Source organism: Haemorhous mexicanus, chromosome 2 (genome assembly GCF_027477595.1).
Source record: "Haemorhous mexicanus isolate bHaeMex1 chromosome 2, bHaeMex1.pri, whole genome shotgun sequence".
Classification (NCBI taxonomy): Eukaryota; Metazoa; Chordata; class Aves; order Passeriformes; family Fringillidae; genus Haemorhous; species Haemorhous mexicanus.
In genome coordinates this window covers 60,273,808-60,294,597 of record NC_082342.1, presented here as the reverse complement: position 1 = coordinate 60,294,597, position 20,790 = coordinate 60,273,808, and the positions used below count along the sequence as shown (strand labels likewise).

The 20,790-nt window shown below is 41.4% G+C and overlaps 2 protein-coding genes across 2 annotated transcripts in view; one reads left to right on the top strand and one right to left on the bottom strand.

Moving 5' to 3' along the window:
* NUFIP1 (nuclear FMR1 interacting protein 1) overlaps nucleotides 1-4,019 on the bottom strand; it is a 21,349-nt gene extending 17,330 nt beyond the window's left edge. The window contains 8 exon segments of the mRNA XM_059839056.1: nucleotides 672-748; nucleotides 1,081-1,143; nucleotides 1,775-1,879; nucleotides 2,995-3,083; nucleotides 3,389-3,890; nucleotides 3,893-3,936; nucleotides 3,939-3,999; nucleotides 4,002-4,019. Coding sequence (XP_059695039.1) covers nucleotides 672-748; nucleotides 1,081-1,143; nucleotides 1,775-1,879; nucleotides 2,995-3,083; nucleotides 3,389-3,890; nucleotides 3,893-3,936; nucleotides 3,939-3,999; nucleotides 4,002-4,019 — 959 coding nt within the window.
* On the top strand, nucleotides 4,016-20,790 carry GPALPP1 (GPALPP motifs containing 1). The gene is made up of 8 exons (XM_059839057.1): nucleotides 4,016-4,186; nucleotides 9,617-9,761; nucleotides 10,774-10,869; nucleotides 14,695-14,803; nucleotides 17,318-17,452; nucleotides 17,679-17,843; nucleotides 18,260-18,358; nucleotides 20,461-20,790. Exons 1-8 carry the CDS (start codon nucleotides 4,102-4,104, stop codon nucleotides 20,677-20,679), a joined length of 1,053 nt encoding a protein of 350 aa, XP_059695040.1. The 5' UTR covers nucleotides 4,016-4,101; the 3' UTR covers nucleotides 20,680-20,790.

The window sequence follows — 20,790 nt, the reverse complement described above, 5'->3', positions numbered from 1 at the left end:
AAACAAATCTGGGAGATAAATACTTCAATCCTGCTCTGGATAAAAGTCACACCCTGTTACATCACAGGATGAGAAAAAGTGAGAAATACTGCTATATAGGAGAATTTTACCTTGCACCCTGAATACAATGTAAATTAGACTATCCGAGAACAGTATCATTCACAGTTTTTGTTCTCTTTCATTAGAAAAGCATCAAGCAACACAGAAAGCCCTTAAAAAGTCAGGAAAACTCACTGGTGTGGTCTACTGGGACAACGTACCATGGGGAAATGTGCACACAGTATTGCAAGTATAATCAGTACAATAGTTCCAGATTTTTAAGCCATTAAAAACCACCACACAAACATTTCTGACCTAAAATGTGATCCGTGGTGAGGCTAAAAGGAATGAGATATTCACCTAACCTGGGATACCACATCAAGCATCTGGGAAAGCTGCTTCCTTCTCAGCTGATACCTTGCCTTCTATTATAATATTTTAAATTATTATAATCTCCACAGCTCACACTCTCCTGGCTCATGCATCCTGACACAGATCACTGCTGCAAGAGTTTTCCAGGGTCAATGTGACAGCAGAAACAGCAGTTACATGCTGCTCCTGCCCCTCAGCTGTCATCTCATGCTCACACAGGGAAAATACAGTAAAACAAATCCATAGGCCACAAGTCTTACCTTTTTCTTTCTTCTCTCCATCTAGCAATCTCTTCTGGACTATCTAATTTTATTCTTTTAGCACCAGGTGCATGGGCCTAAGGAAAAAGTATTTCACAGGTGTTTAAAAGCGAAAGGAAAAAAACCCACAAATTAAAAAAGAAAACATCATTATGTCAGGCATAGTGGTATCACTCTGTTTTCATCTCCAAAACTGGTGAGACTGTACACAGAGATGATAAAATGAATCCATTAAGAAAGCCTATAGTATTTAACAAATTTTCATCCACAATATTGTCTTGAAACAGATTCTCCTCAGAGGTGATATATTTTCTTTCCAAATGAATGAAAGGAAACCTCTGAAGAATGAGAAAAGGGGCTATGGTAAAGATGGCACAGACTCCTATTTTGGGCCCAGAGGGTTACCTACATTCTTCCAGTGTATCTGAACAATCTTCTCATGGGCACTGAAATTGCAACCTTCTTCTGAGCACTGCAAGATAAGAGGGTGAACTTAAAACATACCAATTTACACAAATTTTAAACAAGCTTTTGAGCACACTTGAAATAAATTCAGTGCCAGTTGCCTGTACAGTTTGTTGCACAGGCTCTCTAAGTTACCCTGTTTGCTAACAAAGGTGATTGTAAAAACAGCAAGCAGGGATAATGTACTTTTATATTTCATCTGGTTTTAGAATAACCAGTGTAGGCAATGTATCTGATAACTGAAGAGAAAGTGAAGTTTACCTAAGATAAAAATTTGCAAGACTCTTCAATTTCAAATTTTGATACTTGCAAATTTTGATAATTTTTCAATAAATGAAATTTTTTAAATGTTTCCACACAAAAACTGTACATGCTATAGCGGTGTCAATGAATTAATTCCTACGACTTAGTAATACTTCACAAGAAAAACAGTTTAAAAGTCTTCAGTAATAAAACCAAAAATACAGCTGAAGCCTCCCCTACATACAGCATTCATAAAAAAATCCCCCACTAATACTTGACAAAGCTCTGGAATCTCATTCCTATGTCTTCTGTTCAAAGAGTGACTACACCTAACTGTTTGTCAGGCACAAAGGAAAAAAATCAAAGTATGAATAAAAGAAGCCAAACTCATTAACCTGTTTATGCTGTGAAATGTGTTCATCATACTTCTCCTGGTTTTTATAGCCACGGTCACAGGTATCACAGTAATGAGAGAAAACTGGCTCTTTTTTCTTTCTGGTCTGAACAAACAAACAAAAAAAAAAGAATAAATAATCTCAGGATTGCAGTTACAAGATATTTCTGTGTTTAGTTAGTCATGAAACACTATTAGTATTTTTGTGAATAAAGCAGTTATGTGTTTCAAAAGTTTCAAAGACAAGCTAACATAATATAAAAGTTAAATTTCAATTACTTATCTTCTAAGCAAAGTGTCTAAACTCAGGACTTCCCACTACCACCTTTCAACCAATTATTGCTTCTGCAAACACACCAGTCTGCAGGCACGGACTTCAGAGGGCTGTGAGATTTAGGCTAAAGCCCCATGTCTGTTCCCTACCAAGACAGACCATGACTGCTCTCCCAGGACAGGTACAAGTTCAGAGGGCTGCACAGACCCTGCCTTCTCCCACTACACACATCAGCGTCATCTGGCTGGCTGGCCTTGACCACGTAACAGAGCACTAGCATAATTTAGGTCATTGGGCATCACCGCAGTAGGGCAACATAAACTTGTATAAGAATTGGGTTGACATGTATCTTTCAAGAGTTACAGACTGTCACATGTTTGCTCTCTTCTAAGGGCAAGCAGGTCAGACAGGAGAATGGGATCTCTATAGTGCCTTGGGACAATTCGCATAAGACTGACACCACCACAGAATGGTTTGGGTGGGAAGGGACCGTCCAAGATCATCTGGTTCCAACCCCCACCACCATGGGCAGAGACAATCATGACTAGATCAGGCTGCTCAAAGCCCCATTCAATCTGGCCTTCAACACTTCAGGGACAGGCCAGTCACAGCTTCTCTGGGCAATGTGTGCCAGTACCTCATCCCCTTCATAATAAAAAAAGTCTTCCTTATGTCCAATCCAAATCTACTCTCCTTCAGTTTAAAACCATTACTCCTTGCACTACCACTACAGGCTGCACTATAAAGTCTGTCCCAGTCTTTCTCCTAAATTCCCTTAAAGGATGATGCAGGTTCTACCTAAAGCCTTCTCTTCTCCAGGCTGAACAACCCCAGCTCTCTCAGCCTTCACAGGAGAGGCGCTCCACCCCTAATCATTTTCGCGGCCTTTCCCTGGATCCATGCCAACACGTACATGTCCCTCTTGCACTGGGGACCCCACTCCATACCTTTGGCTTGTTATTTTCTTCTGGACAATGTTTACTAAATGCAGGTGCTTGCTTGCCCTGCCGTTTCTGGGAGAAATTACCATTTCCACCTTCAGAACAGAGAAAAAAAAAAAAAATATGAGCCATTCACAGATACACCTGGTAAAACACCCCCCCCCTCCTACCTCGGTGGGCAACAGAGAAGGATCCAGGGAAGAGAAAAGAGAGGACTGCATGACCCACATGCTTGGAGGAGAGTCCTGCAGCCCCAAGGGTTCAGGACAGCCCCGGGGCCCCTCCCTGCCTGGGATGGGATGGGACGGGACGGGACGGGACGGGACGGGACGGGACGGGACGGGACGGGATGGAGCCCAGGGGCCCAAGAGACGGCTTCTGCCCTGCCCCGGCCCCTCACCAGCGTGCAGGCCCTGCGGTCGCGCTCCGTAGGCCGGCGGGAACCAGGCGGCAGGCGAGCTGTAGCCGTGAGGGGGAAGGAAGCTCTCGGACTGCGGGTAGCTCTGAGCCGGCGGGTAGCCCTCGGCGGGCTGGGGGTAGCCCTCGGGCTGCGAGAAGTTCTGGGCAGGCTGGGCATAGCTCTCGGCAGGCTGGGAGTAGCTCTCGGCGGGAGGGATGCTCTGGGCGGGATCCGAGTAGCTCTCGGCGGGCGGGTAGCTGTCGGCGGGTTGCGAGTAGGACTCGGCGGGCTGCGAGTAGGTGTCGGCGGACGCGTAGGTGCTGTCGGGCGGCGCGTAGCGGCCGGGCGGCGGGTAGGGCACGGGGGCAGCCCAGAAGCTCGTGTCCCAGGAGGGCGGCGGGCAGAAGAAGGGTGGGGGGATGCCCGGTGGAGGCAGTCCCGGTGGGGGCGGCGGGTACCAGGAGAAAGGGTTCATGTCGGGCCCGGAGAGGCCGCCCGGGTGGGCAGACCCCGCTCCGCGATGCTCTCCCACAACCACGTGGGGCCCTCCGGTGGCGGCCGCTGAATGCGTCACGTCCGGGCTGAGGAAGGTGAATCCTCCCTCCCTCCTTCCCGGCGGGCGCGGCGTCATCCGGGAGCGCCGCAGGGGCGGGAGCAGAGAAGGGGGAGCGGGACGGGGAGGGCGGCTGGGCTGCCCCCGAGTCGGCCTCGCCATGGCCCGCCAGCTCATCGGCCCCGCGCTGCCGCCCGGCTTCCCGCGCCGCGCCGAGGCCGAACCGGGCGAGGACTTCAGCCAGGGTGAGAGCACGGGGACGCGCCGGCGGTGGGAGAGCGGGGCCCTGCGGCCCTTGTGCTGCAGCGCGGGATGCTCCGTGGGGACAGAGCGGGCCGGTGTTCCGTAGCGTGAGGTGCTCTGCGAGTGGGATAGAGCGGCTCTGCAGCCCGTGTTCCGCGGCGCGGGGTGCTCCGTGGCGGGGATAGCGGGGCTCCGCAGCCCAGTGTGTCACAGCGCGGGGTGAACGCCGCCAGTGCGGCGCCTGGATGGAGCTAAACTCACCGGGAGGGTCTTACAGTGACTTTTTCGGGTGGGGGACCCACAAAAAGCAAGCGCTGTATGCGATGGAATGCTAAAGATATGAAATGCTCTAAAACCCATTCCAGAAAAATACCGCTTTTAGTCACTTACTTTTGTCCCGCTCAAGTCTCCCGGGCGCTTTGAAGACTATGCTATTCAGCAGCTCCAAGAGTGCAGTTAGCGGGTAGGAAAGGAGAAGGCTGGGCCTGTGCAGCGTGCTTTCCTTTGCCAGGCCAAACCACTTCGTCAGCTGTGGTTTTCCAGGCAGAGTACCTCAGGATGTGGAGCAGAGTGCCGGTCAGTGGGGCTGTGGTGCCTTGCCTGCCAGGGTCTGTCATGTCGAGAGCTGTCACATCAGAGGTGGGATCCCACCGAGACCAGCTGACTGCCAGGCTGGCTTTTCTGCAGTGGAGCTCAGCTTCCCCACTAAAATTCTTGCATATTCTCTGTCAGTAATATCTCTGGAAGCAGCACTTTGAGCGTTTGTACTCCTTGCCTTTAATCCAGGTTCAAGGCACTAGTTCATATATTCAGTTTCTAGCATTCAGTTACTCCAAAGAAAGCAGCTCTGATGGGAAAGGTTTGTCGTGCTTGTCTGCTCTGTAATTTTTTAATCCAGAAGAGGGAGCAATAGCAAGAGGGACAAAGCTGCTGCATCAGCTGACACCATGGCAACATCAAGCTCTGTGTCTGGATCTCGGCCTTGTGCGGAAGCCCTGACTGCAGGAGCTGGTGTTGCCTTTCCTGGCCATATCTGTGTTAATGGCTTATTCACTTTCCATCAACACACTGAGCAGGCTGCAAGTATCTGTATTGTGTATGAACAAAACAAGTTAAACTTATCCTTAGGCTGTGGGTTTGTGACATTGGGTGTTTCAGCAGTGTCTAGTTTAGGTTAATCAGCTGAGTTTGTCCCCTCTTTGTCCCTGTGTAAATCAGTTCCATGATATTACAGTTGCTCTGGCACCTGATCCAAGTTCTGCTTGGAAATTCCTGTGTGAAGTGGGTGAAGGAATTTATTTGCCTTTGTAAACAAACAAATAAAAACCCCAAACTCCAGCTACTGGCAGGTTGTTTGTTTTTATAATTTTCACAAACTTTTTCTGACTTTGTCTTAGGCAGCTCAGTGTCCCTGCTCACCCCATGAAGCAGACTGCTGCAGTGCAGAGGAAAAAAGGAGAGCAAGTACTTTGGCATAACACACTTTGCTGTACAGAACTGCAGCTCCATCTGGAGCCCTGCACCTGGAGTGACAAAAATCACACAGTAGGGCTGCTACCAGCACCTTCTGTGCTGCAACACTTGCTGAGTCTTGAGTCAAATGGGCCTAGAATTTGTTCTGTAACAGTTTCTCCTGTGTGTTCTAACTATTTTAAGAAATGCTTCACCTTTGAAAGCTGAACAGCTTTTCCAATATTTTTCTTGTCACAGTAATCTCACTGATATTTGAGCTGCTCATTGAATTTTTTGAAGAGCACTTGTTCTTTTAGTCTACTTTCATAGTTTCTGTCTCCCAACAGCAAGAAAGTTGGCCTTTGAGCAGTCTGTGGCAGAGAAGACTCTGAGGCACAAGAGAAGGCTCTCAAACAGACACAAGAAATAGGAGAGTCACTATGATTGGATTTATTGCTAATACATTCCTTCTGGAGACAATCCACCTGGGAGCTGTCTGCAGCCTTGGCAGACTAGTTGGCCCAGTGTCCAGCAGCATTTTATACCCTTGTGCAGGCTGATGTGCACCACAGTCAGTAGCAAATATCTCAGCCCCCTTGAGCCCCACTCCCACCACCCCTCTGGATACGAGCATCCAGACACTTTGTCCCACAGTGCCCACTGGTGTTCTTACCACAGGACAAACCACATTGCCTATGGTGTCAGAGAGGTTGCTAATAATACTTCTGACCCTTAATTGGGAGCAGGATGGAAGCAAATGGTAGCTGGACAGACCCAAAAGCTCATCCCTAGTAAATCCTTTACCTTCTTCAGCTTGTCCAGCCCATGGGATGCACTTATTTCCTGATTCTTCACTTCATGATGGTGCTTTGAAGCTGGACTAACTGTGTTTCTGCTGGAAGAATTGTACTTCCTTTGGCCCATTTGTCCCTGCCTCTGGGCTGTCCTTGTACCATCAGGAAAGAAGTGCTAGGGAATGGCTAAAAATAACCAGAGACGCAGAAGGGAGTTTTGTCTGTTTCAGCATTTAGGCCACATATGGATGTGTTGATATGTCTGAGTTGATCTACCACTGTGCTGGAGCAGAAAGGCCTTGTCTGTCCTTGAGAGCTTCCCAGTACATGTCTGATGGTGTGGTAGCTTGCTTAGAATCTCCAAATACAGCAGAAATAACCCTAACAAAGCAAATAGAGCTTTTAATTTGGTTTCTGAATTGAATTGACTTAATTTTCAGGCAGATAGTCACCAGAGCCACCTCATTAATAGGATGGTCACTTCTAGTAGCTGTGAAACATTCAGTTCAATCTCACTTGGTCCTGTTTCTCTCCTCACTATCCCCATCATTTTCTTCTCATACATTTTTATCCCATTGTTCAGTTCTGAATTGTTACAAGCTCTGGTTGCTTTGTCATTTTTCTGTTGCTCTGCCATTGCTACATCCATTTATCCTCCTCACCTCATTAGGTTTAGTTTCCGGACTCTTTTTGAGCTCTCCTCTGTTCCTGCTTTCATCTGTCTTTTTCCACTTTTCTGTGGCTTTTGGGGAATTTCATGGACTTCTGATTAGATCTTGGCCTCCCTCCTCACCCTTTTCTTTCTTTCCTCCCAGAATTTACGCTTAGCAAATTCCATTCCTACCTTTCTGCTCTTTCTTGGGGCTCCTCAAACCATCCTGATCCATAGCTGTATATTTGCCTGTGCTGATTGTTAGTCTCAGTCAGTACCATGATCATATTAATTTTTAATCCCAAGTCTCTTTCCCCTCCTTTTTTTTTCATCATGTCCAATGACTTTTTCTTCCTCAGGCTTTAAATGCCTTTTTCCCTTCATTAGTCAGTCTCAGTCTCTGTTTAATATCTGGTTGTCCTGCTTAGGCTGCAGTTCCACTAACAAACAGTTCTTTCAGGGTAGTCCTGTGTTTTGCTGTGTTATTTTTATGCCTTTTAAGTTCCCTGATCCAGCTTATTACATAGCCCATGCAAACAGTTTTGCCAACATAATGGAGAGGAATTGGGATAAAAGTATGTGTGTTAGCCCTGGTGTTGAACAACATGCCAGTGGGACCAGTCTCCTTCCTTTAACAGTTTTGGTTTTACTAGTTCTGTGCAGCTCACAAAACTACTCCTAATTTCTCTCTTCCTCTCTGGTATCAGACTCATCAAATTGTATCTGTGTTTGTTCCTTCCACTCCAAGTCTTTTCTTTTGCATTTAGAGCAAATGAAGTCTGCTTGCATGATGTCAGGGCACCAGGTGGCTGGAGAAAGCAGTTGTGCAGGTTTTATCTGGGTTTTAAGTGTTTTTATTCAAGTGGTGATTTTCTTACGAGAAGAGGAAACTTCTTGATAGCAGTTTTTCTTCCTACCTATCATTAATCTGTTTGTTTCCTCTTGAACTTATATTACCTTTATCAGCTAGGGTGTTGTGTTTGGGTTTTTTCAGGGTGGATGAAGTGGTTTGTTGGGTTTTTTTATCCTTTCTAGTGCTGAAATGGATTTCTATGTCCCAGTTAAAGTCTTTTCCATTAGAACAGGAAACAAAGAAGTGGGCAGATCTGCCTGTGGATGCTTTGTAACTAGTCTTGTGCAAACCATGATTAAAAGCTTAGTGAAGCTCACTCCAAGGACTTGATTTCTGCCTAGCCTTTGTCAGCTGACAATGGAACCATAATATGCATTAGGTTGTATTTTGTACTATCAAAAAGTTGTAGTTCTTCAACTGAAGATCTAATTTCCTGGTACCATTTATCTTTTCATCTGACCCTTGACTATTCATAAAGGGAACAATATCTTTTCCTCACCAAAGCACCTCTCTGTCCTGCAAGTCTTGTACTCAGTGCTTGAGATATTAAGAGCAGGAATGGTGTCTGTGTCTCAGGATGTTAAATCATCAGTAGAATCAAATCTCCATTACATGGCAACACGGGCTGTTTGTACTGTGTTTGTGTAAATGGATGCCTTGCCCTGGAATGGGAAGGCCTTTTACCTGGGAACCATTGCTGGTTTTTGCTTGCTCCAGCTGACCCCTTGTTGATCAAGCCTGTGAGGGTGTCTGTGTTAGAGGTCTTGTTTGGAGGGCATTTGCTGTTAGGGTCAATGACTATGCTGCTTCTGGACCCACTGCACATGGTGCTATAGCCAAATAATCTGTAAAAATCAGTGTCTGTTGGTGGGAACAGTGCCAGAAGCAGCTCAGACCTGTTGGCAGTGTTAGTGTCTGAATTTTAATTTTGCTGAGATATTACCCTGGAGCATGAAGGTTTTACTGGAGCATGAGAGCTCCATCCACTGACCTGACTTTCTGACAGCAACAATTCTTTGAATTCATTTTCTGAATGCCTAAATCACCCCTTTTTCAGCAGAGTACTTAAATCTGTCCGTGCTGTTCACATTTAGCTGAACTGGGAATAACCTTAATCATTAAACCATTCCCAAAGCAGGCTGGCAATTAATTTAATACTTTATGGTCACAAATGCTCCCATTTAATAATTTATGGTCTCCCACACTGTGTATGTACAGATGATGTGTTTCTTCACAAGTAAGCTTCAAATGCTTCATTAAATTGTTTCTTTTGAATATCCTGGTTTATGCCACATCCACTGTACATTAGTTGTTACACAAAACAGGGCTTTCTACTCCTGTTCCAGAGATGTTCATGTAGTAATGGATTAGCAATGTCCTAAGTCAGAACAGTTCAGGGTAGGTTGTTGACAGAAATAAGGTGCTGAAAGAAGTGGCTTCTAGAAATTTGTTTACATATCTTCTCTAAATGCTGGAGAGAGCACTGATTAAATTAGCTTAATTCCAAGTAAATATGTGTTTTGGAAATGCCATGGTAGATCATACTTATTTGAAACATTTGGTAGGTATCCTTATTTAACCTGGTCTAGTAGAAGTGGATTGGAACTAGATAATCTTTAAGGTCCTTTCCAATCCAAACCATTCTGTGATTTTATGATCCCAAATAACTCTGGATCTTCAGTTGCAGGACCAGCACTGCCTCCAGACTACAAAAGCAACTGTAGCTCAGAAACTCCTGACAGTGATGACGACTCAGAATCTCTTCCCCTACCCAGAGACACAAACAGAGATTCTGAAGAGGAGGCAGAAGGAGATCCAGCACTGAAGTGAGCATGTTTTTGGGTTATTTGTATATTTACAAATTGTATTGCAAATGTAATGTGTCTAACTCATGAAAAAGGAACAATGTTGTATAAAAAAAGGTAAACTCTGTACCTGTGTAAAACTTTTGATTACATGTTCTGCATGTTCTTCATGGCCAAGAATGTTTAGCTGACCTGTTTGACACCCTACAGTGGAATTTAATTATTTGGGGCAGTCAGATCTCTCTATTTATATGTTTTATTTTAGTTCTGCAAATTTGCATGTTTTTGCTAAGGACAGACACCACTTACCACATGCATAAGTAATTGGTACTTGAGTTTTTGCCCCGGTTTTGGTATACTGACTCTCTTTGAGAGGCCATAAGACGTCTTTATGGACATGAATTTATGCATTCAGTTAAGTCAACTCTAATGAAAAAAACCTGAATTGTTTAGCAAGTAACAGGAGTCTGCAGATGCTCTCATTTGTTGGGTTGATTACTCACAATTGCTGTGTTAAGAATTTGTGTGTGTTTGCTCTAAGCCTTGTATAAGAGACTTGAAGGCCATTATGCCATCTTAATGAGTGCTAGAGTAATTATTATTCAATTTTTTTCTTGTTTTCTTAGTCAATAGTTTTTCAGCTAATTAGAATTGAACAGCAAAAATACTACTCAAAATGCAGACAGCATATAAAAATGGAGAAAGTACTGAATTTTAAATTACTTTATGACTAGAAAATGGTATTTCAACATTATACTAAACTTCTTTCTTCAGAAAAAGTATTCTTAATGTTGTTTTAAATTTTTTTTCTTTTTTAAATGTCAGAACGTTTTTAAAGTGAATCTTATACTCGCAATTTTTTAATTGCTTCAAATAATTTTGGATCCTTTTGCACTGTTTCCATGGTAACAGCAGGGTATTTAGTACAGAAGACCCTATGAAATAATTTTATGTGGTTTTTTTTTTCCTTTTTAAAATGTAGATAATTGCTATGCTTGTCAAGGTAATTATTAAGTGAAATCTGTATTTGCAGAAAGCCAAAAAGAATTCATGAAGACGATGATGATGATGGCTTTTTTGGGCCAGCTCTTCCTCCTGGATTTAAAAAACAGGATGATTCTCCAGAGAGGTAATTAAAATGGAATTATATTTGGATTCTTTTCCTCAAAACACAATTATTTTAGATTAAATGTTTTGTGTCACTATTACAGAACATTTCAGTTGTGCACTTGAGATTGGGATGATTAGAGGTAATGCTTCCTCCATGTTCTGAGAACAAGAACAGCATTCATTTGCAACAGAGTACCAGCCCTCTAGGCCAGGTTGGAAGGAGAGTAAAAGAACTAATGTAAATTTTCTGAGATGTTTTTCGGATGTCAAATTTCCTCCATTTCTTTTGATAGGTCTCAGATCAGTGGAGAAAAAACAAATTATAGGTACCAGGACCTGTAGTTCTGTAGTGTTCATTCCGGTCTGTGAGGGACTGGGGCAGTGGTACTTGTGTGGTACAATACCATGTCCTTTGCTAATGCATCAAGGATTATTGTTCACATGTCTCCAGGTACAAAACTACTCTGAACACTGTAGGTTTCTAGAGAAGAGGCTGTCAGGTCTACACAAATAAACATTCTTTATGGTCTCTATCAGGAAGCTTTCCATTTGATTGCTTACAGTTATAAAATACTCTGCCCCCAAAATATTATATGGATTTTCTATATAGAACTCAACAGTGTCTCACAGGCTTTTAGTCTTCACATCAATCTGGGCACTTCCTTCTATAATTTGAAATTATAGTCCATGGTGGAATTGGTGCTTCTAAGGGGATACTTCCTGATGAGAAGTACAGAAGTCCTTGATCGCTTTTATGTTCTTCAGAGCAATAGGAGTTGGTAGATAAAATAATACTTGCCTGTCAGGTATGAGTTTTCAGTTCCAGGAAAGTGACTCAATTTACTGTTGAGCTATGTGTGTAATATACCATCTCAAAAGACATTTCAAAGTTAATGCTTTTTTTTTTTTAGTTTGCATAAATTTTTATGATACTTGGCAGCATAAAATTTATGTAACTAAGCAAGAATTTATGTAACTAAGGTTATTTGGAAGTATCTTTCTTGTGTGCATTTGGTTCCACTTTGCTGGAATCAGAAAACTCTTTTGTAGTTGTGGGTATCATGCTCAGTGGGATCATTTGGTGTTTTGATGGTCCCACAAACAACTAATTTTTTTTTCCTTTTTCTTGTGTTGTGAATGCACAAAATAGGATTTTAATTATAAAATTTACCAGGTCATTAAAAATAACGTATTCTCTATTAAAAAAAAAAAAAAGCTTGTAACTTCTAATATCAGCAGAGGTAGCCTTCTTACTTTCTTGATTTTTGACATGAATACTCATGGTAAAATGGAAGAGGAAGGGGCCATTCACTCAAGGGTTGGACTTGATGGTCGTTGTGGTTCCCTTCCAACTCAGAATATTCTGTGACATTGAGGCAAGAGTCTGCTCTGTGTCTGTGATAGATTAAAGCAGTAGAAGGCACTTGGCGCTCACTGTATTGTTTTTTCCTCCCTCTCCATACAATTGCTCCTAGCACACACTGAGAAAGCAGATTGAGGAGAGCTGTTTTGCACCCAGCCTGATTCCCTGAATAGGTGGGAAGAGTGAGATGTGTGGGAAGAGCCTTGTCTGTCTTCCACCCCCGCACACCTGGGAGTCTGGGAGGCATGTGAGCTGTGCAGGGCACAGACACAATGCTGCTGTCTGCCTGCTGCATTGCCCTTAGCCTTGAGCAGATTGCCAGCTGCCAACTGAGCCATGAATAATTGAAACAAATGCAGGTCGTTTGTTTCAGTGTATGGACAGGCTGTTTATCAGTTCTGTGTGACATACTCATTCTTTTAGGAAAGCTTTTATTCTTACATCTTTTCCAGACTTGTCAAAGCAACATGTTCATGATTAGGGGCAGCTCGTGTGGCAACCTGCAGCTTGTTGAAAATGGTTTGAATCATTCAGCATAAAAAAATATATATGTGAAAAGATTTCCTTCAACTTTGAAGATTATATCGCTGTTTATCAGTGTTAGGTAGAAGTGCAGCACTCATAAATATTTCTGAAGTGTTCACACATCAAGGTAAAGAGCAAAGGTGATCTTAAAAAAATTTATGTTATACATTAGAAGAATGCTGAAACAGCCATCTCAAAATGTGCATTAGCAAGGCTTTCCAAGTCCAGCAACAGTCTTTGGAGAACAGTCTTTGCCATGTATGAAATGCAATAGTCCTTAAATTAATGCTTAGTCCATAAGTTTGGGGGGTATTTTTGACATGGTACACGTACTGAAATTACCTACAGCAGTAGAATGTGTTTACCAGTTATTTATTAGTTGTTAATATATTACTAGAGTAAATGTATTATCAGAATTAAATATTACTAGTATTTAGATTCAATTCACCTGTTTGGAGACCCTTTGGACATCCAGGAAACTGTCAAGGATCATGTCACCTCTGTATTGCTGAGGAAAGACTGAAGAGATATTCACGTAGTGGAAAAGAAAAAGCACAAGGAATGGAAAGGATGGGAAGGAAGAATATGAAAACTACTTTTCTGTTCCCTAAAGGGCCTTTGAGCTGTGACAGAATCAAGACAGAACATTTGGGATTGGTTCTTTTTCACAGGCTGCAGAGATACAGCCCACAGAAGAGATGTTCATATATATATTTCAGTAGAGAGCTTTTTTTATAGTTTGATTTCTCTGTCTCTCCACGCAGATTAAAGGTACTTGTATACTAAAATAAAAGATTCTTTTTGCTATATCTGTATAAGTTTAAACTCTTTAAATTACATTAGGAATTTAAAACATGGTCTTAACAAGAAACTAGTCAGGAAGGAAGGAAGATAAAACTGTAGCAGCTAGGTGGAGATGGAACTTCAAAATTATCCTGGATTTCTTGCCTAGGTTTAAAACCTCCCCAGTGGCCTTGTCTTGGCCTGAGCTCATATTTATTGCTCATGTGGGCATATCTGTGGTTGGTTCTTCAGGGAGACTTTGTGTCTTTTATTTCCCCTCTTTACACCCTGGCAACAATATCACTACATCAGGGCTGTCCTGATTAGATTAAGTGAGATTGAGTAAAGGCCATAATTAGCAAATTCAATTCAGGTGCTGTTACATTTAATAACCTAAAGCTCACAACTGAAGGTCATAATAAACAAAGTCTACTCTTACATTGTGAAAATACTGTCAACTGGATGTGTCTTCAGGTGACAGTTAAGCTTTTAATTAGTTGTCATTAGCTTTAAAGACTATTATAGTGGATTATTAAGAGGAACCCACATTCAAAAGACTTTCAATACAGCAAGCACAATTTCTTTGAGCTCAGTTTGTAGTAGTCTTTTCACCACTGAAAAGAGATTCTCACCTTTCTGTGTTTGTGGAGACAGCTGATTATCATTTCTTGCAGAGCTGTTGTTTAAAAACAAATCAGTGAAGTTACCTGGACTACAAAACTTTCCTTCTCTTTCCCATTCCAAGGTAAAATAAAATCAGAGCAGTTCACTGTTTCTGCTTATTAAAGGACAATGAAACTGAGGTGCAAGACAGGAAGAATAAAATTGGGTTTGTTGATTGTGAAGGAGGAGTGTATATTTGTCTTATCACCCTTCATTGCTCTTGAATCTGGTGAAGGAAGCTAGGAAAAAGAAAAGTGAATTTCCTTGACTACATGCTGCAACTTTCCTGGTTCTGGGTTTTTTTTTTGCATCAAATCTGACTGCACAGGTCCTCCTGGGAAATGGAATCACTCTTATTCAGTTATTTCTACAGTATGTGAGAGGCACACTTGGTGTGGGGAGGAAGGGAAGTCATACTTCTCATTGATCTTTGGTTTTTATTTTTATACTGATCTATTTTTCCCCCTCAACTGAAAAAACAAGATTTTTTTTTTTTCCTCTGCTGTCAAGGCCCATTATAGGTCCTGCATTACCACCTGGCTTTAGGAAAGCTTCAGAGGACACCAGAAGTAGCAGATGTTTCATAGGACCGTCTGTTCCGTCAGAATCCCGTCCCCAGGTTTGTGCAAAAAGAAGCCTTTTGTTTTGGTACAAGCTATCTGAAATGATTAAACAAGTTGCAGCCTGAAAGAGACTACCAGACACTTCTCAGGATGACAGTTTAATTTTGGACCATAAAGTATCTGGCATATTTTTGCTGGAGTCAAATACTTGAGCATATATAAGCCTTTAAAAAAAAATAAACAAAAAAGACTGGCCTGTTTTTTTGTGCTTTTGTTGTTAAATAGATGGTGCACTCACTGAACACAAGCAATCTTGGCATCTTAAAGTCCAGGCAGAAAACACATCTTCACCTCCTTAAAGATGTTTACTAGTGGCTACAACCTTTAAATAAGTTTATCCAAAAGAATACAATAAAGAATGGCATCACAGTGTCACTAAATTGTTCTCAGCAATTGCAGGACAATACCGGTAACTGGGAGTGAGGTGCAGGACAGTGACACTGATGTGCCTTTTAGGTTCATGTTTTTTGACTTTTCTGGTCATGTTAGGTAAAAACTAGGTGGTAGTTCTGGTTGCAAAATAATGCATGTGCTACTAAAGAACAATGAGGAACAAGAAGTGTGATAAAACACAGCTATGGAGAAGGTTGAACTCCCTGAACATGGGCTTCCAGTACCATTCTTAGGGATCCAAATTGCCTGTGGGAGGGCCTGGCAGGTAGGGAGCAGCACTTTTAGAGAAGGTCATACCCTTCTTGAGCAGCGCCTCTTAAGTCAGGCAGGAGACCCTAAGACACCAAAAATGGTGCTGGATACCAATGCTTAGGCAAGTGAATCTCTCTCATGCTGTGTTAAACTGAATATTTATTCCTTGGGAGAATTAATGGTTATTCTGTTTACTTTAGAAACAATTACATTTTTACATTTAACTCCCAGATACTGTACGAGATGCTAGACACGCTAAGAAGGAAGGATGCAAAGGCTGCTCTGAGGCTTTACTTTTTTGGTTAGCAGTTGCAAAGCATATAATTCTCCAGCCTCCTACAGTGAGTGGTGTTGTAATTCATCGTGCAGAAAGATTATCTGACATTTCTGAAGTACTCATCGTCTTATAACTCCAAATAATGATTAAGCAATTTATCATACTGACAAATCTCTTGAGGTAGAGATGTCTGCTGTCTGCTTTTTTATTTTGCAAACAAAAAAGTCTCTCTTCTCATAAATACATCTTCTAGCATCAGCTTTTTTACAGGTATTACAGAACTTACCTTTTTTCTCTCCCTAATAGTTATCTTTTTGTTACCTCTTCCTAATAATACTCTTTTTCTTATTTTTTAATATAAGTAATTTCTTGTTGGCTTTTAAAAAAATGTATTTAATTATTTTGTATTCAAGTACATCTTTAGAGGCATGCTGACTCTTCACTTTGCTTTAGTGAATCTAATGACTCACCACCTTGTGTATTCTCAAGTAATGTTTTGTGCTTCTTGGCTACACAGCCTTGTCATCCTACTCCCATTGCTTTATCACACACAGTCAGACTGTAGCAAAATCTTTGCACTTTTGTAGATATTGGGCACCTTAGCTTTGCTCTCAGGGCACTGTGGCATCACAATTTTCTGTCTAGTTTTGCTTCCGTACACATCTGTACTGTTTGAACTTGGAGGGAGGCACCAGTGACCTTTCTGTACAGCCCCTGGCAAGTAGGAAGATTTTTATTGACATCTAGTCCCTAACAAATTTAATTTTTTAGCCCTTCTCCAAAACTTTCCTTAGAATGCGATGTCAGAATCATGGAATCATTAAGTTGGAAAAGACTTCCAGGATCATTGAGTCCAACCTTTGACCCATCACCACCTTGTCAAATAGACCATGGCACTAAGGGCCACATCCAGTCATTTTCTGAACACTTCCAGGAATGGTTACTCCACCACTTCCTTGGCAGCCTGTTCCAATGCCTGGTAACCCTTGCAATGAAGAAATTCTTCCTGAAGGGATCCGTGAGGGATTGAAGAAGTGAATGACAGATCCAAAGGATTAGTTGGAGATGCTGTACTTGCAGGACCATAGTACCATGTGTGCCACCAGTACCCTACCTTGCGCTTCATTCTTTCTGACATCCTTACAGCATCTGAGCTCAAGACATTTCTTGCAGTGTGAAATTGTGATCCTTATTAGGGAAATGCACCCTAAAGTTGCTGGTGATGGTAAAGCCCAAAATATGGAAGTTGTATGCTTGTGTGTTCCAAGCTCACCCACAGCCACAGAGGCTGCCTGGCTGTGTGCAGAGCAATGTAAAGTAGCAGGGCTTTGTGTGCTGCCGCTGCCTTTACCAGCAGTCTTGCCTCAGACAAGAGGTGCTGCTTTTGGCAAAATGGAGACAAAGTATCGGTGTTCAAGTGCTAGAACAGGTCTACTCTGGAGTTCTAATCCAGGTTTTTATTGTGTGGGAAATGCATTACATTAGATTTATATGCTCTTCTAGACAAAGTCATTCTAATTCTATAAAGCTGAAGTGTTCCTTAATGCTCTTAGCACTGTCTTTGAAAGAAATGTTTTATTTTTGGAAGCTGACGGATAGTAGCGAGGACGAAGACAATTTAATAGGCCCAATGCCTGCAAAAGGACCAGTGGAGTCTGATGTGGCTAAAGAGTTTGAACGCAGAGCTCAGAGAATGAAAGAAAAGCTTACTTCAGCAGACACCGTGAGTTGGATTTCTTTATTTATAGTATTTAGTTGCTAGAGTGCATTTGTCTTTCTCTTTGCCTATTTCTGTGTAAACCTGGTTGCAGTTCTACTTGGGATGCTATATGTGTGCAGGTGTTAAAGAAGAAAAGTCTATGATTTCTGCTGGAAGCCAAGAGATTCAGACAGTAATTTTTGATTATGCTTTTTTCACTCTTCCCTCCACCCCTACCTCTTTTGCAAAGGATGAACCCAAACAAGTTACCAGGGAATCATGGATGACAGAGCTTCCACCTGAGTTGAAAAGCTTTGGATTTGGCCCAAGAACATTCAAGAGACGAGCTGATGACAAATCAGGAGATAGATCTATTTGGACAGATACTCCTGCTGACAGAGAGAGAAAAGCCAAGGTGAGCATTTATTTATTCATTCATATACACTTGCAGGTAGTAGGTGTTACTGATGTTCTGTGAAAACAAAGTAAAGATACTGTGGGTTGGTCGGTGAAATTTTCTTTCCCAGATTTTTCTTTGTTGTTAAAATTTACTAATTCAGGCTTAAAGATAAAGGCAATAAAGTAACAACATTAAATATCATTGATATGCATTTATTTCTGCTCCCTTTTGTCAGTTGTCAGATACTCTGTATCAGCTCATTGACTTTCCAATTAGCATGTCCAGTTTCTTCTTCCATCAAGCTGAGCAGAAAATATCTGATAGCCTCTATCATGGCCTTTAATTAAATCTGGAGGGTAGGTATAGATTTGCTTGCTTTTTACTTCAGACATTCTGATTACTATAGCATGTGATTTTCTTCTACTCATCAGGAAAGAGAAGAGGCAAAAAAGTCAAGCAGTAAGGATAATGAAGAAATGGTATTATCTGGGAGGGACAAGAGGCTTATTGAGCAGGTGACTTCATACAATGTAAGTGTAATCACAAAATACTTCCTCTATTTCCTTTAGTTCTTCACTTCTCTTCTAGTGCTTCTGGTTTCCATGGTGATGCCACTACAGTTTTCCCTTTTAGTGCCCAAACCTGCTGCTGTTTTAAGACATTAAAATGTTGATCTTAATGCTTTTGCTTGGCATTAAGATCAACAAGAGCAGGATTGGGTCTTCTGCAAAGTGACAGAATTTGGGTTTGTGTATATTGCCTCAGTTTTAGATGGTAATTTCCTTCAATCATTCTCATGTCAGGCATGGTTGCTGGGACCTTAGTTCAAACATTAGCTTGCTTCACCCAATTACTGACATCCCAAGAATAAAACAACAATGCAGGTTTAACTTTTAGGCCAACATATGTACTAACCTAAAAAAGGGTTGATGGGCTAAACAGGTCACTGCATTAATTACCCTCTGTCATTAATTACACTAACTACTCATTACAGGAACTTCACCACATGTCGTTTTTCTCCATCTCTACAGGAGCAGATAATGTTCACAGACAGATGTTGATTATTAGAAATCTGAACTCCATGTCAAATTCCCTCTCACTTTTGTCTGTCAGCTCTGTGCCTCACAGTGTGGACCACTGCCTGCCTTACAGCTCTTACTTCTAGTTCTTCCCTGATGTATGGCCTGAACTCTTACTGAAGACAGTCTTGTCTCTTGAGAGGACAGTTAACTTGGAAATCACATCTTTGGCTTATTTTACATGTTTATCTGATAATTAATTTAACTTCTGATAATTTATTTGTAATTCATTAACTCATATGTTTCTCCTGACTTAGAGACTTGCAAATCCAGAGCTATTAGCATTCTGTCTTAAGGTTCTTCTTTAGTATCTGTTTCTCCTATCACTATGAATACAGTAGAATAATTTTCATGTGAAACTATGGGTTTTGCTCTCTGCCATTGGTGGAATAAAACATACGCAGGCCTTTGCTGATTCTAAGATTCATGGAGTTGTCTCAAAGTTTAAGAACATTGTTTCTTGGATTGTTTTGTTGTTTGTTTTTTCTTTTTTGTTAAATCAGCTATTTTCTCATTTTCAGGTGCTTGTTGTGGCTATTTTTCTTTTAAAGTTTTTTCCTCTATTCTTTCCCCACTAACATTTACTAGAACAGATTTCATTCTTAAAGTAGTTTCTTCTTTCAATGCTGATACAACATACATTCTCTGGTGTAATTTTGTCAATGCTGGTACAGTTACATCATGAATAAGTATTGTCTATTTTCCATGAGAATCTTTTCTTAACTCCTGCATAAGCTATTATTTGCATATGTGATGTAGTAAGTGTTTGCACAGGAAGTGAAGGAAAATCATGAGAAAACAGAGCTGCTCAACTTTTGCGCTTTTTGATGAGAGATTTGGTTTAGATACACAAATGCGCTGTACCTGAGTAAATGTGGGGCTTCATGGCCTTGGGAGCACTAATCCTGCTCCTGTGTGAAGTCAGCAGAAGTTTTATATTGTGTTTGAGTTGGATCATGCTCTCTTAAGAAATCCAGCTAAAGCCACTGAGTTGGCAAAATACATGCTTCAGCTCAAACCTGTGACTTTGTCCTGTGGGCTTTCAACAGATGATTCAAAATTAGGAGCACACATTTAAAAACCCATCATACTGCATGAAAGATTGAAAGGGTGTCTAGCTTGTTCCTGCCCCTAGCAGTGACCAAATCCAGGTGCTTCAGGGATGTGTATAGGAAACTAGGCCTGTACTTTGAGCTATTTCTTTTGACATGGTATCTTCATTCTGCCAATAATGTCAGAGCAACTTTTATATTTCTCTTGCATTATGTTTATAATTTATCTGCATTGTCTGTGAAGATTTAACAACATCAGGGCTACCTACAACATTATGGCCATCTACATTAGTGAATTATTAATATTTTAGGCTAGCCAAGATTGCTCACACTTTGTACTCCATGTATGCTAAATTTATCATTCTATATCCGGTTACTAAGTTGTTTCCTTTTTCTGGAATTTTAAGCCTTCCTGACTTTAGTCTTTCCATTTGTATTTTCTGTATGTTGTTGTTGATATTCTTTAATACTTTACTTCCTCTTCCTCCCCATTTTTTCCAGGAGTCAAAGAGGTCAGAGTCTCTCATGGACATCCACCAGAAAAAGCTGAAGAGCAAAGCATCCGAAGAAAAGAGCAAACCTCAGGAAAGAAGGCCATTTGACCGAGAGCAGGATCTCAAAGTCAATCGCTTTGATGAAGCACAAAAGAAAGCTCTTATAAGAAAATCCAGAGATCTGAATAGTAAATTTGAGCACAGTAAAGGCAACATGTTTTTATAAGATGAAAGCATTAAGCTTTTTTGATGTGAAGTCCATTAAAATTTGAATACTTAATTTTGTAAGTATTTTTCTGTAAATATTTGTATGCAAAATAAATATCCTGATGTTTAA